At 43.7% G+C, this 16,142-nt stretch overlaps 2 protein-coding genes across 2 annotated transcripts in view; one reads left to right on the plus strand and one right to left on the minus strand.

The window, feature by feature from the left end:
- Window positions 1–16,142, plus strand: part of DEPTOR (DEP domain containing MTOR interacting protein) — a 127,864-nt gene that overhangs the window by 17,945 nt on the left and 93,777 nt on the right. The window lies entirely within an intron of this gene.
- Window positions 649–3,241, minus strand: LOC307114005 (INO80 complex subunit C-like). The gene has a single exon (XM_079796111.1). It carries the CDS (start codon window positions 3,216–3,218, stop codon window positions 2,748–2,750), a length of 471 nt encoding a protein of 156 aa, XP_079652237.1. The 5' UTR covers window positions 3,219–3,241; the 3' UTR covers window positions 649–2,747.

The following is a 16,142-nucleotide window of genomic DNA, read 5'->3' on the forward strand; positions in this document are numbered from 1 at the left end:
GTCCCCCATGGGTGTGACGGGGGTAAAGGTAAATACCAGGTTTTATGGCGTGGCTTAAGGAACACCTTTAATTGGGGACCTATAAATACAAAGGGTCAGCAAGAAGGGCCCAGGGTCCTTTATCCTCTCATTATTGTACAAAGAGTTGGGCAGGAGCCCGAAGCTGCCAGATCCTGTCCCCCCGCTAATCGACCTTCTAGAGGGCAGTATGAGGATGGCCTCATCTCTAGGTCACAAATAATGGGAACTTGGGCACTGAAAGGACTGAGCTGGGAAATGCCAGGTGTGCAGCACCTGGAGACTTTGGGGCCTTGTTTGAAGTCACAGCCGCTCCTGCTTGGGGAAGGGAGCCACTAATCCTAGGGCAGTGGTTCTCAACCTTCCTAATGCCGCGGCCCTTTAATACAGTTCCTCATGTTGTGGTGACCCCCCACCAGAAAATTATTTTCGTTGCTACTTCATAACTGTAATTTTGCTACTGTTAATGAATCGTAATGTAAATATCTGTGTTTTCCGATGGTCTTAGGCTCTACAGCAGCGGTTCTCAACCTGTGGGTCGCCTAAGACCATCAGAAAACACAGATATTTACATTACGATTCATAACAGTAGCAAAATTACAGTTATGAAGTAGCAACGAAAATAATTTTATGGTTGGGGGTCACCACAACATGAGGAACTGTATTAAAGGGTCGCGGCATTAGAAAGGTTGAGAACCACTGTCCTAGGGCAGTGGTCGGCAAACTGCGGCTCGCGAGCCACATGTGGCTCTTTGGCCCCTTGAGTGTACCTCAATCAGATTGAGGACGTTTTTAGCAAAGGCCAGCTTAGGAGTACCCTAATTAAGTTAATAACAATGTACCTACCTATAGTTTAAGTTTAAAAAATTGGGCTCTCAAAAGAAATTTCAATCGTTGTACTGTTAATATTTGGCTCTGTTGACTAATGAGTTTGCCGACCACGATCCTAGAAGCTGGGTTTGGGTACAGCCCCTCCTGCTGGGGAAAGGCTGGGCTTCCAGTCCCAGCCAGCTCACTGCCTGGCAAGTCAAGCTGGGTCACATCCACAAATCCTGCCTGTGCCTCCACAGTGGGCAGATCTGCGCACTCTCTAAGGTGAGGTACGGTCTTATTCATTCTTAGGTCTGGAGCTTCCCTGTCTAAAATCCCGGAAGAGGCATTCCATCTTTCAATGCTCTAAGTGCATTTTGACTCACCCTGAAGTTTTGAAATTAGGACTTTAAACTTTACCTTATTTGATAAATTAGGGTGTTTAATTCAAAGGTTAAACTAGGTTAAGTCTTTTAACCTCTGACTCTGTTTTCCATTGCTTAACACTGAGCTTTCATTATTCCTTGGCAATAGACTGTAAGTTTTATTACTATGCTCTTTATTGTGATATTCATTGGTTTGGTGTTATTCTGATTTTCTTTTAGCCTTCTCAATAAATAATAACAGTAACATAATAATAATTAGTATTTATTGATATTATTGGATATTATTGACAATAACCAGTATTATTACCAGTATGCCAAGTCGTGTGATAAGCATTTTACATGAATTGTATCATTTAATCCTCAAATAAGTATTATTAGTCCCATTTGAAGATGGGGACACAAAGGATTAGACTAGAGAGTTTAAGAAAGTTGCCCAGCCAAATGGAACAGTTGGCTTTGCAGCTCTACAATGTCCCATCAAAATCATGCTCTTAGAGTTTACAGGTTGAGGACACAGCTGGGCTCAGCCCTGAGCCATGGGTGCCTGGGGTCAGAGGTGGAGAATGCCTCTGCTACTGTGGACATGGAGCCTAGAAAGAGTTGTCTCTGGCCGAAACCGGTTTGGCTCAGTGGATAGAGCGTCGGCCTGCGGACTCAAGGGTCCCAGGTTCGATTCCGGGCAAGGGCATGTACCTTGGTTGCGGGCACATCCCCAGTAGGGGGTGTGCAAGAGGCAGCTGATCGATGTTTCTCTCTCATCGATGTTTCTAACTCTCTATCCCTCTCTCTTCCTCTCTGTAAAAAATCAATAAAATATATTTTTAAAAAAAGAAAGACTTGTCTCTGAATATTCATGTCCACGTTGAGCAAAATTTAAACTTTCTCACATAATAATATATCAACTACATACATCAAAATGATGAATAGCAACATTAATATATATCAGAATTAATTAAGAAATACTTAAAAGCTACAAAAACTTGGCTTAGTTGGGTGAAAAATTAGCTATTTATACTATTTCTTATACCTAATCAGTAGGAAGCATTCTGAAGAATATGTACAGGAAATGTGTCAGATTAGCTTTTGTGTGTCTTTTTTTTTGTTGTTGCTGCAAAAAGCTTTATTGTTTCATTTGGCCCAATGCATGGGAGAGGGCTTCAGGGTGGTTAACAGAATGGCTAGTAGTTTCGGGGAGAAGCTCAGGAAAAAGCCAGACACCAGGGGGATGCAGAGGGGCCCCTCAAAGGCCTCTGGGCTCCCAAGGCTCCTAGTCCTGCTTGAGGGTGAGCCTTTTTTTTTTTCTTGTCAAATGACTTTACTTGAGACAACAAGTGAAATATAATTTAACTCAACAGGAAATATCACACGTGGAGGGAAAACATAGAAAAACACACACCTTAAAGCCAAACATTCTTTCCAAGGCCCAGCGCTGACATTTCCAGACTGACAGCAGAATGAGCGTTTCCATGAAACAGAACTGTGCATCCAAGTCTGGCTTGGAAAGTTTTCCACTCCATCGCCACTTCTCAAGGCTCAGGGCTCGATGCTTGTGGCCTTCCTCAGGGCCAGGTAGCCAGTGACAACATCGGAGGGCAGCCTCCGAATGTAGGAAAACTCTTCGATGGTGCTGAACCGCAGCTTGCTCTGCGGGTCAGTGTAGTTGGCAATAAGACCTGAAACATCAGAATACTTCTTAGCTGGTTTGAAGGATGGAGGAGCATCAATACTGAAGTAGTTAGGATCATGCAGTTGCCACGGCAACGCCCTTTCAGAAGCGAGGATTTGTTTCAGGTTCTTCCAGGTTCTGTTCTTCTTGCCAGCTACTGCGCCACCATGGCCGGAGTGCTGTGCAAAGCTAGAGGCGGACACTTTTTTCTTCTTACCCGCGCCATATCCCCCGCTGCTATTGCTGCCCTTGTGGGAAGGACTGGCTGGCCTCTTCTTGCTGTTCAGGGATATCCCCAGAGCGGCCGTGGTGGCCACAATTGGAATTTGAGCCGCCATTCCTATTCTGAGTCTTCCCCCCCACCCCCCTTCAAGGGTGAGCCTTTTGAAGAGATACTTGACCAGCTCAGCCCAGCCTGGGGGCCCGCCAGGCTGCAGAGATGAGTCAGGTGGTCGCCCATCTTCTTGATGAGTCTCACCTGCTCACCCCGGAAGTGGTTCTCCAGGAAGTCACAGGATGAGGGTCTGCGCAGGCAGAACCCAGGGCCTGCAGCTCCAAAAGGGCCTGGTTCAGGTTCCTCTCCAAGGCTAGGGCAGTTTCCATGGTGTCCTGAGTTTTGCCCACTCATCTTGGGAAGCCTTCAGCACGTCCAGGAAGAGAATGCGGCTGCCACGCTTGTTATGCATCTTTAAGAGACGCTCAGGGCCCTTTTCTCCACCAACTTGTGGAAGAAGTGGCCCACGCCCTCGAGAGCCACATCGCCACAGTGAGGATAGAAGCCCAGAGAGAGGTAGGAGTAGGAGGGTGGCAGATGCAGGCTGGCCAGGCAATTGACCGTAGCCTCCACCTCGGTGGAATAATTCTGACGAAGTAGGGAGCTCATGGTTGTTCAGCAATAAGGAGTTAAGGTAGAAAAAGAACAAAACGAAACTGTGTTTTGGCTGGTCCTGGAGGTGGTTCTGAAGGTGGTGACTGGCTAAGACACGGGAGAGTGGCTAGAGGCTGGAAGAAGATGGGTCTGTTCCGTCCAAACACTGTTGAAGCAAGAGACAGATCCGGGACCCCTGAGGGCACTGTCTGTGTGTCTTAATTGAAGATAATAATAATAAATACTCTTTATCTATGGACTTTCATTAACTGAAACTATTAGGATTTCTGGACTGTGAGAACAGCTGTCATATCTTGGGCTCTAGAAGGAAACTTTCTTGTTGCTGCTTCTCAGTGACATGAAACGGTAGGAAAATGCATATTGCCAGAATTATGTTTTACACATAAAGAGTAAGTTAGTCAGTATAATCTCATGCAAGAAACATGAAAAAAAATGTTCTAAATATTATTGGTATATTGTAGATGAAGAGTTTTTCAAGGTATTGCTCAATTTCTGGTTAGAGCTAGAAGAAATGTTTTACTTGGTTAACTGTAGATTCTTACTATAGACTGTAATATCAAGCTTTTGACTCATTGTGCTCAAAGAGTGTAAGTTGAAATAACAAATAAGCACTGGATATTCAGTTCAAGATCCTCTTACTTCCTCTATAGGAATCGATAAGGCAGTGATTGCATGATTATAGCTGAACTTTTCACACTAAACCTTGAAATTTCATGGAAAATAGGTCCTGTAATTTAGGTGTTGATTTTAGGATTAGGAGAATTCAGAATTCTAAGGATTGGGGGATCTTGGATTCAAGACAATAAATAGATCAACGTGGCTCAATTACCATTCTGAAAGCATTCTTTCTTCATTATGAGAGTATCCACATTCATTTTTTAAGTTGAAAATATAAATTTTAAAATGACATATGAGAATCAATTATGTATGTTGGGAATAGGCAAAACAAAATAGGCTGGTGGGCTGTATCTGGCCCACTACTTGTTTTTATAAATAAAGTTTTATTGGAACACAGCCATGCCCACTCATTGACCTATGGTCTATGGCTGCTTTCATGAAAAAAAAAAAAGCAGAGTTAAGTAGTTCCACTCAAGTTTCTAGGGCCTACAAAGTCAAAAAGATTTACTACCTGGTCCTTTCCAGAAAAAGTTTGTCAACTTTTGATGAATAGGAGAGAAAGAGAGAGAGGGGAGGGAGGGATGGAGAGAGATTTGTTTATGCAGGGTTATATTAAGGAATACCTACCAGAAATTGATGACATTCTTCTAGAGATGAATACTTGGCAGATTTATAAATTGATTTTGAGGAGCTTTGGTGTTGATTATTATTATTTCTATTTTAAAAGACAAATTTAGAAAACCAAGTTTAGAAATATTCTAATTTTGATCAAGGGTAAAGTCATATAAGTCACATTATTCTTTAATTTCTCCTTGTCCTATGATATAAAGCTTACTTCATTTTGTCACACGTTGAGCAGCTGCTTGTGTATGTTTATGTTTTCAGGCTCCTTTGTGTCACTAGACAAGAAATTACACCAAAAATTTGTTATTACTTAGCTGGTTTGCACTTTAATCACGCACATGGGGGTCTCTTCCCACCTCTATGATTCTTACTCTTAGTCTCAGGAACTGAATGAAGCCTAAAGAAGGAATTACCTACTCTTTTCATTCATTTTTGTGTCTTTTTTTTTTTTTAAGGGAAAAGTTGTCTGTCAGAGGGAATAAGAAGGCTGCATGCATTTAAGACACTTAACATAGGCTTATAGAAGTTAATGCTTTAAATCTGTGTAAGAATCTGTATATGTTTAAACTGTTAGTCAAGAATGTCAGTTCAGGAACATTTGAGATCCTGCTCCCTGGCATATGTTGTCAGTTTGGCTCAAACAAACTCATAAAAATTCTCAAAAAAAAAAAAATAAATAAAATCTCAGTTCAATAAAGTATCTGCTTTCAGCAACAAGTCTGTTATTGGCAATTGGAATGGCCTTTGCTTTGTAAAACCTTTTCTTTTGGCAAAATCACAAATCTGTTATGAAACAACCAACATTTGTATTCCCTGAGTCACCATATAGCTCAAAGAGACTTGCTAGCCTACTTCAAGGTCTTGCAGGCATCATTATCTAGAAGTTCTGAAAGTCTCTGAGAATTTCTTGCCTAATTTTAATTCCTATTAGCATTCCCTGAGAGGTACACCTGTGTTTTCTAAGCTTCCTTTTCAGCTCTTCCTTGATTTTGTAAGAGCCTCTAGGTCTTTTCAGTGAGAACCCCTTTTGCTCAAATCAGCCAGAATTAGTTTTGTTTCTTATTAGTACCAGGAATTGGGTATATAGATATTGGGTGACAAAAATTATAGATACCTGCTACACTCTTTTCATTCCTAAAAGCACAGACTCTGAGATATTTATAAAAAATTGTTGCCTGTTACAAAGTGTAAAAAAAGGGCTAATTCTGGCTTGGTATACCATAATCATCTTGTTATCCCTCACATTTGTCTGAGCTTTAATATGTAAAAAATGTTGGACTTGTAACCAGTTGTTATATAGAGGGCAATGTGTTATTTATATAACTCTCATGGTCTCTCCACTGTTCTAGGAAAAGGGTATTAATGCTTGTTGATTGATCCCGTATGAAAAATGAAATTGCTTTTAGTTTCCAAGAAATGAAATCTCATTTGTCCCTTTCCTCCTTTAAAAAGGAGGAAAGGTGAGGTTTGTGGAATTGTCTTCTCTGTGCTTTGGAGTTTGCATTGGGAGTAAGATGCAGAGAGTTTCCTATTTAATTGATGTGGTGGTTTGCAGTTTTACATCTCTTCATGGACAAGGACACTTACGCAGTTCTATCATGAGTCAGTTAACATTTTTTTGGGTCTTTTTTCAGTTTAGTCTGTCACTTCAATGTGTTGTTCAAATTGCTAAGTATTTAGGTACGGACATTAAAATCCCACTTTAGAGTCAGCTAATTACACAATCGCAGGTAAGATGACACATGAGCATATTAATATTTTTAGCTTTCACAGATGCGATTAGGAAGATATGTAATTACAGCCTCATGCAGTTTTAGCAACTGTTAGTTGATGGCCCAGATGCCTTCAGAAAAAATGTGAGGAGGTCAAACTGTGAGGCTTTGGTCTATAAAATCACAGTCACTTCCTAGGTGAGATGAATATATAAGAAAGTTCCATTAATCCTATCTAATAAAGGAGTACTATGCAAATTAACCATCACTCAGCTACCCACAAGTCACGCCCACCAGCCAATCAGGAGCGAGTATGCAAATTAACCCAACCAAGATGGCTGCAGCCATGGAGTGAGCAGGAGGCTTGGGTTTCCCCAGCGATGGAGGAAGCCAAGCTTTCCGCACACCCTGGCCAGCCCAGGCCTCCACTCAAGGCTACAAAGTTTCAATTATAGAAGATAAATAAATCCCAGATACCAGGGCCTCCACTTGGGTCACCAGGGGGGCATGGCTGGCCTTCACACCACCACAGGCTCCTCACCCAGGCCGCCCCACGCCCCAAGGGAACCACCACCTGATCCAGACACCCTTCAGGGCAAAGCAGCCAGCCCCCACCCATGCACTAGGCCTCTATCCTATCTAATAAAAGAATAATATGCAAATTGACCATCACGCCAACACACAAGATGGCTGCCCCCATGTGGACACAAGATGGCCGCCACAAGATGGCCAGCAGGGGAGGGCAGTTGGGAGGGACCAGGCCTTGCAAGGGAGGGCAGTTGGGAGGGACCAGGCCTGCAAGGGAGGGCAGTTGGGGGCAATCAAGCCTGCAGGGGAGGGCAGTTGGGGGGGACCAGGCCTGCAGGGGAGGGCAGTTAGGGGTGACCAGGCCTGCAGGGGAGGGCAGTTAGGGGCAAACATGATGGCAGGGGAGCAGTTAGGCATCAATCAAACAGGCAGGGGACTGTTTAGGGGGTGATCAGGCTGGCAGGCAGAAGTGGTTAGGGGCAATCAGAAAGGCAGGCTGGCGAGCAGTTGGGAGCCAGCAGTCCTGGATTGTGAGAGGGATGTCCTGGATTGTGAGATGGGATCGGGCCTAAACGGGCAGTCAGACATCCCTCAAGGGGTCCCAGATTGGAGAGGGTGCAGGCTGGGCTGAGGGACACACACCCCCGTGCATGAATTTTGTGTACCAGGCCTCTAGTTCTATAATAATTTTCCTTTCTTCTGTCTTAGTTCTGTGATCAGTATTTGAGTTACAAATTATGATCACCAGCTAATATTTAAACAACATCTTATCTTTTATAAACAGATTTTTCTATCTATTATTCTATTGATTCTTATCATTTCAGTGGTCCTTAGCCTGTGAACTAAGAGGAATTAGTGATTATTTTGATTCCCAGTATAGAGCTGAAGTGCTTTCCTAAAGTTCTCTCATACTATTTTGGTTCATTGTTATGTCCCCAGTGTTCAGGTCAAGATGGGTACATAGTTGACATGTAAAAAAAATTTGCTAAGTGGCAAAAGAAATGCAGCTCAGTGAGAGAGGAAATAGCTTGGCCAGGGACACACAGTTACTAAGCCATGGAGGCAGAAGTCAGATTTAGGATTTTTTGGTTGCAAATCCCACACTCAGCTCTGTAGTGGTGATGCCCCAATGGGGGCAGCTGAGATAAAGAAATACATTTGAAGTCTTTAAATGCAGATCTCTTAACTTGGATGAGGGATTACTTTAGAGCTAAAGTTAAGTTCTATAATTCTGAAGTGTTTAAATGGAGTTCTTAAAAATATATGAAATTGGAGAGGAAATCTTGAGGGCCAAATCACTTTGGAGTTCACACTGAGTCATCACATTTCAGAAGGTTTAGATATGAAAGCTTCTTTGCATGTTGAAGACAAGGAGAGTGAAGTTTACCCAAGGTGCATAGTCCATGAGGATGGTCTATGTTGCTTGGCACCAGGCTGATACACACTAGGTGTTCAGTTAATATTTGTTGACCGGGTGAGGTCCAGGCTACTAAAGTAGTTGCTCCAAGTTACACCTTAGTGAAGGTCTTCGATCAACATACTGGTGTTTGTGGGGTGTCCTTTGTGCCCCCATCTGTCACTTGTGTAAGTGGGCTTCTGGGGATGCCATGGGAACAAGAATTTCCTGAGGCCTCCATGGGAGGATGAGGTATAATGGAAAGCTTTTTTAAAGAGGTAGCAGTAAGGGAGTTCCCCTCCAAAGTCCCATCTTCCTCTGTCCCACCATGGAAAAAGTCCCTTTTTGTCTTCAGCAGGAGTAAGATCAAAGACACTGCCCAGAGTTTCCGCTCCATATTTGCATAGTCCAGTCTGGCTAGCTTAGTTTGTATTCCCAGCTGCAGTCCATTGTGTGTGATGGGCCATGCAGCTTTTAGGATGACAGGTTAGTATAGGCCCGTGGTCGGCAAACTGCGGCTCTTTGGCCCCTTGAGTATGGCTCTTCCAAAAAATACCACGGCCTGGGCGAGTCTATTTTGAAAAAGTGGCATTAGAAGAAGTTTAAGTTTAAAAAATTTGGCTCTCAAAAGAAATTTCAATCGTTGTACTATTGATATTCGGCTCTGTTGACTAATGAGTTTGCCGACCACTGGTATAGGCCAAGGAGCAAGATAGTGCAAGGAAGCAGGAGCAAAGCAAGAGGTACGAGAGAATGAATTACTTTGTCTGACAATTATAATTGGGAACTTAACCAATGAGCCCTTCAGGATTTTGTGCACTTGCATTGGCTTCACCCTTCTATCCAATGATCTTTGTTTCCCAGGCTAGACTGACAGGCAAGCACCTTCCCTCACATCACTGTGCATGCATTCATCTCCCATTGTTGGATCCCTTCCCCCAGTGATTTGCAGGGAATGGACCGGTGGTTCCTTAGGAGTGTGAAGTTGCAGCTTCCTGGTGAAGCTGCCCAGATGCTTATAATGTCTGGCCTTTCCTTTGCTTTCTTTCTATTAATAATACTCATAACTAGCTAGTTACAATGGTAACAGTACCGTCTCCATGTCATCAACACAATCAAGTTGTTGAACTCAGGCTGGAGGGACCTTAGTGGTAATCTAATCCAGCCCTTTTAAATGACTCTTACTTGGCCATTTGACTTTGTACCAGAGCAAGAATGGAACTGACAGTCTTGGTTCCTCCCTACTTTCTACTTCCTCATGCCAACTCTGAAAGTATTTATGAGGACTCAACATGGTCACTTCCTCTGGAGACCAAGTGGCCCTGGGGTAGGTAATGTATGTACAGCTGAGACAGGACGTGAGGCTCATAACTCAGCCCTGTGCTCCTTTCCCTCTCAGTCCCACAGGCATTGTCACAAGACTGTTCTATCCCGATACAACATATCTCTGCATTTCTGATTTGTTCTTCCAAGATTTAGCAGTACTTGGTCTCCATCTCTAATGCAAGATTGAAACTGGCCAGCCTGCACTGGTGAATTAAAAATGTATACTTTCTTATATCCCAGCTCTAAATTTTCTACTTAACTGGGATGTTAAGGGTTAAGTTCAATACCTTGAGCATGAACACCCTTCCCCACCCCAAAAGCATCTCAGGTCCTCTACAAGGACAGACAGCAGGAAGTGAAACACACTCTGATTGCTCATGTGCAACTTGTATCTTTGAGTCAATTGCCATTGGAAAGAGAAAATTGTGCATACATTTCTCACTTAAACTGTGAGTGTCTCTTATGTGCCAGACATCAATGCTAGAACAATGGGTAGACCACAGGAACCCTTCCCTCAGGGAACTCACAGACAGAGATTCCAGCCAGCTAGTGCCAAGAATGGAAATGTGGACAATTACACAATGTGATAATTTCTGCGATAGAAGAATGTAGAAGGTGCAGTAGGAGCACCAGGTGGAACTGATTGACTCTGCCTTGGGGAGGGAGATAATGAAGACTTCTTTGAACAGGTGACAGCTAAGCTGGGCTTTGAAAGAGTTGACTCAGGGTACAGTGGCAGTGGGGAGTGGAGGTGCATTTAAGGCAGAGAAAATAACAATTAGAAAGACTTGAAGATATGAAATGTTATGGCATGTTCGGGAAAGTCCACATAATCCTTCAGTTTATTGGTTTTTCAAATGTTTCTGCTTTTCCATCCTTATTTATAAACATATTTTGAGCATAGATGCTCCCCATCATAAGCACATTAACAGTTGTATACATGCACTGCTATTCTGATGCATTATGTACACTATAAACACACACAAATAGAAATTTTAAAATCAATTTTGCCTGGCCAGTGTGGCTTAGTGGTTGAGTGTTGACCTATGAGGAGTTCATAGGTCAGGGCACATGCATAGGTTTTGGGCTAGATCCCCAGTGTGGGTGTGCAGGAGGCAGGCAGCTGATCAATGATTCTCTCTCATCATTGATGTTTCTATCTCACTCCTTCTCCCTTCCTCTCTGAAATCAATAAAAATATATTTAAAATTTTTTTAAATCACTTTAAAGGTGAGATAAAATTAATGTAGACATTTTGATCTTTTCTGGTTGCACCCCGAAGGATGGTCTTCGGCCCCTCCTCTGTAAGCTGCTCTCTAGACTCTAAGCCCCCATGAGGGAGGCAGGCCAGGGGGCTCAGATTCACTGCTGTGTGCCCCCTGGTAAGCACAGTGTCTGGCATTACTAGACACCTGATAAATGTTTGTTGGCTTGAGTTAGTTTCCAGTGTTGTCAGAGAGTTAGCCTAAAGTGATGAGCTGGTGACAAGTGTGTCTCAGTTTTACTGCGGGAAGACTTTTGTAGATTTTCCCAGGGGTTAAGCAGAACACCAGAGCTTTGAGTGTAAGCTCTGACTCGCACTCTTTGTCTTGGGAGGGGGCAAGTCCTTCACATAATTTCTCTGTGTCTCCTGAGGGCATTCGCGCTGTTCAACAGGGCAGTAATATTCCTGCGTGTCACATGGTGTTCGCAGTGAGTGACTAATAAAAGTGATATTGTGAAGCACTTGGCACTGGTGAAAGGCCTATCAAAATGGTAAATAGCCCTTGTATAAGCAGCTGGAGAGAATGAGGCCATTCTTCCTCCCACCATGGCTCTTACTGGGAGTGATAACAACATCAAAAGCATATTTTTCTGTTGGACTTTTGAATCCAGGGGTCTATGATGTTGTGGCAACAGAACTGTCCTTTCCACATGGCAGCAAACAGTGCCTTGCAGTTAATAGATGGGTTTGAACATGATTTAAGGCAGTGTATGTGAATTTGTTTTAAAGTGCAATTAACATTTGATCATAGATTAGTTAAGCTTATACACTTTCAGGTATATATAGAGAACAGATTTCTTCAACAAATTTCAGAGAAACTAGGAGGTATATACATATATATGTCCCTTTTTATCTTTTTCTCTCAGAATAACTTTGTATACATAGGCCTGCTGATAATTTTTTTTATCTTTAGTTACTCAGCCTGCAAATATTTGTAGAGAGCCTGTGGGGCCAACTTTTGTTTGTATTAAACGAGATAGCAAGAAATAAACAGCATGCCCTGGCCCGTGTGGCTCAGTTGGTTAGGCGTTGTCCAGTGCACCTAGGGGTTGCTGGTTCCATTCCCAGTCAGAGCACATGCCCAGGTTGCGACTCAATCCCCAATGAGGGGGGCATGCAGGAAGCAGCCAATCTATATTACCCTCTCTCTCCCTCTCCCTTCCTCTCTATAATCAATATAAAAACAAAAAAAAAAAAGGAGAGAGAAATAAACAGCATGATTTGTGCCCTCAGGAAGATGACTTTCAGGTGGAGAAATAGAATGAGACTCCATGGATAAATGGAGGGCAATTGAACAAAACATTGCAAAGACCCTTGGAGAATTGAAGCAGTGGTTGTAGAAAAGAGAAATCCTTGTGACCTAGGAAAGAAGGAGATGGCTTCCTGGTGAGGTGGGACAGGAGAAAAGATGGAAGTTGAAGGGAGGAAGGGTGGATTCCTGGGCAGAAATGCCAGGAGCAAAGACACAGAGATGGGGTAGACAGATGAGCTGTGCCTGCTTGATGAGAGCTGGGGCCTAGGGTTGGGACCAGGGGTCAACACCCTTGATAAGGGGAGAGGCAGAGTGAGGAAGCTTTTATTGCTGCACAGAGGACCCAGAGCCTCTGGATGTTCTTACAGAGGACAGTGAGTTTTGCGTGAGGTATATATTGGAAGAGTGGAGATCCAGAGACTAAAGGAGGAGACTCTAGACTTGAGTGGTTGAGAATTGAAGGCAAATCAAGGGAAATTTCCAAAGGGTCAACAACAGAACTTGCTGACAAATTAAACGTAGGGGATGAAAGAAATTGAGTACAAAAAAGAACTGTCAGCACTATATGGAGTACTGGGAATACAAAAGAACTGAACCCTAATTTCTTTAAGGAGTTAGTTCAAGGTGGCTGAGAATGTTATCTGGGTGGCTGGAATATTCGAAGAATCATTCCTAGAAATCAGATGTTTGGGAAGAGGAACTAGTTAAGTGGGGGATAATGATAAGAGAATGTGTGGGGAGAGGCAGTTGGATAGATTTGCTGTTTTGGTTTAAAATATATTTTTATTGATTTCAGAGAGGAAGGGAGAGAGGTAGAGAGAGATAGAAACATCAATGAGGAGAGAGAATCATTGATTGGCTGCCTCTTGCATGCCCCTTACTGGGGATTGAGCCTGCAACCTGGGCATGTGCCCTTGACCGGAATCAAACCTGGGATCCTTCACTCCACTGGCCTATGCTCTATCCACTGAGCCAAACCAGCTAGGGCTAGATTTGTTTTTAACATATTATGAAGATTTTGACGTGTGTGTGTGTGTGTGCGTGTGTGCATGCACGTGCCTCCTGTACAGATAGAAGACAACATCTTGAAAAAACAATACCCATTTCAGTTGCATGGTCTTTGAACTACAAAAACTGGTTCACCACGAACAGTTATTTAGGCTATGCCTGGTATGCAGTTGGGGCTCAATAGATGTATATTAGTTGAGAAATCTTTTACCAGCTTCTTAGCTGGAAGCGGCCGCCACTCTAGCTGCAGATGTCACTGAGAACACTTTTGAGGGCTCTCGAAATATTTTTAAACACTGAGAAACCTTGTTTTTTTCTCATGTTCCAGACCTGTACGCCCAAGCCTCTGGCAGCTTCAGCATCTGTCGTAAGCTGAAAATAGATGATTGTAACCCTACACGGTGTTTGTACAGCATGCTTAGCACAAGATTCTCTTTGATATATTCATCCTCATTTGGGAGCCCAAAGGAAATGAAATGTGCTGTTTCGCTCTCCCTGGCACTGTGGTTTGCGGTAGATCTTTTCAGTACAAAATGTGCCTCAGAAACAGCCTATTCCGTTTTGATCTCTGAGTAAGGATTTACCCTGGAGGCTCTTCTGGGTGTCCATAAAAACAGAGAAGTTAGAGTTGAAAGAGATTTTAGAGATAAGTCTGGTCAGCTTCCTCATTTTCCAGATTAGAAACTCAGGTCCTAATTGGATAAGAGCCCTCCTTCGGGCCATGCTACCTAGACAGAAACTGCAGGAACTAGGGTTCAGGTGGCCTGATTCCTCCCAGAGACAACACAGTACCTGGCTTCTGTTGGCCACCCAGCCTGGGATGAAGTGAAGTCCACTTTCTCAGCCCAGTTTACACTTTGGGCATCCTTTCCCACCAGTGGGACCAATGCTTTCCTTTTCTTCCCTTCCTCTTAATCAAATGGAACTGATTTAATAGCATCATTTATACTTGCTGCTTAACTGATTACATTTAATACACATGAGCTTGTCACCTGTTTCTCAGCTAAGACCTGTCTTAAAAAGAGCTGGCGTGGCTCAGTGGTTAAGCGTAGATCTATGAACCAGGAGGTCATGGTTTGATTCCCCGTCAGGGAACATGCTCAGGTTGCGGGCTTGATCCCCAGTGTGGGGTGTGCAGGAGATAGCTGATCAATGATTCTCTCATCATTAATCTCTCTCTCTCTCTCTTTGAAACCAATAAAAAAATATTAAAAAAAAAAGACTTGTATGACTTCTTATTGGATGGAAGGCTGTGCTCCTGCTCTGGGAGGGTGAGCATCAGTGAGCAGATGGGGATACATTTAAAGAAGAAAAGGCTCTAAAAATCACACGCTAAGTCTGGCCAGAAGTTAGTTCACTTGTCAGCTTTGTAGGGTTTTTGCAAGGCGTGGGCCATAGACTCACAGGTTCCTGGGGCCCCGGGGAGGGCGCTCCAGTGCCTGGAAACTTACTCCCTGAGAGTAAGTCTCACCTTGACCACGCCCTGACTCATAAAGGTCTGCTTGATCAGCACACACCTCATGGGCTGCTCTCCTCCCACCACCCTTTTCTTCTGTTTACTCCATAACACACTGTTTCACTGCAACCCAGTGGTTTGCAAGGTGTGCTCCCTAAGGAGCCACAGCAGCATCCCTGGGCATTTGTTAGGAATGCACACCATTGGGCCCAGCCACGTGTGGTCTAACACGCCCTCCGGGTGATCTTCCTCTGGCTGTCTTCGGGCATCACTGCTCTCCCCTTCTCTAACTTGAATCTCTGCCTCCGGCTGCAGATCACCTGGCATGTATTTTTCATATTCCACTCGTTTTAGTTATCATTTCATGATCTTCTGTACTTCATCTTCCTCTATATATTTTTTCTTTGTCTAAAAGTCAGCTCTGAGACGTTTTTCTCAGGGAAGACGTTTTTAGTTTCCAACACTGGATTGCGGTGTCTTTCTCAAGACGTGAGTACCGCCTGGGTGTTACCGGCAGTGACTTGCTAGGCTGTCGCAGAGTCCAGGCCAGCTCTCTCGCCAGCGGGCCACTCCTCGATAAACTGCTAGATTAGCAGCAGCCTCTGATTCTAGGCTGCCACACGGTGAGTTCAGCAGATGGTCAAAGCCAGAATGAGAAGGCCAAGGTTGATGTTTTGGCGGGGAGAAGTGGGCAAGTCCCCTAACTTCTCCAAGTCTCGGTTTTCCCACGTGTAAAACAGTGATGTCAGGGAGGGCTTGAACTACCGATCCTGAAGTTAAAGCTAGATATTTCAGTTAAAACAGTTCAGTGATTGTAGTCATCCGTTTGGCTCTAGCAGCTCTCTCAGGAAGCAAGGACTCAGGAGTGTTTCCAGGCAGCGACTGAGCGCTCTCTCACCTTCCATTCTCTCTGCTTTTACCTGCCACTCCACCTGCAGGGCCCTCGTGCTAATCCTTTAACAAAAGGGAGCAGCCGAGTCGATGTCTGGAAGTTGCCAGCCCACCCTGTTGTTCCTGGTTCACTTCCAGAGACATTAAGCAAATTTAGTGCAAAATCCTGTATCCGTGCTGAAAAGCAGTGCTCAACAACTGAGGACTGCATTGTTCTAGAAAGTAACTGAAATAGCTGTTTTGTGGCTTCTTGATGGTGCGTCTGGCAAAGCCTGACAAGGAAATATATTACATAATA

Source organism: Cnephaeus nilssonii (assembly GCF_951640355.1).
Source record: "Cnephaeus nilssonii genome assembly, chromosome: 18".
Lineage (NCBI taxonomy): Eukaryota > Metazoa > Chordata > Mammalia > Chiroptera > Vespertilionidae > Cnephaeus > Cnephaeus nilssonii.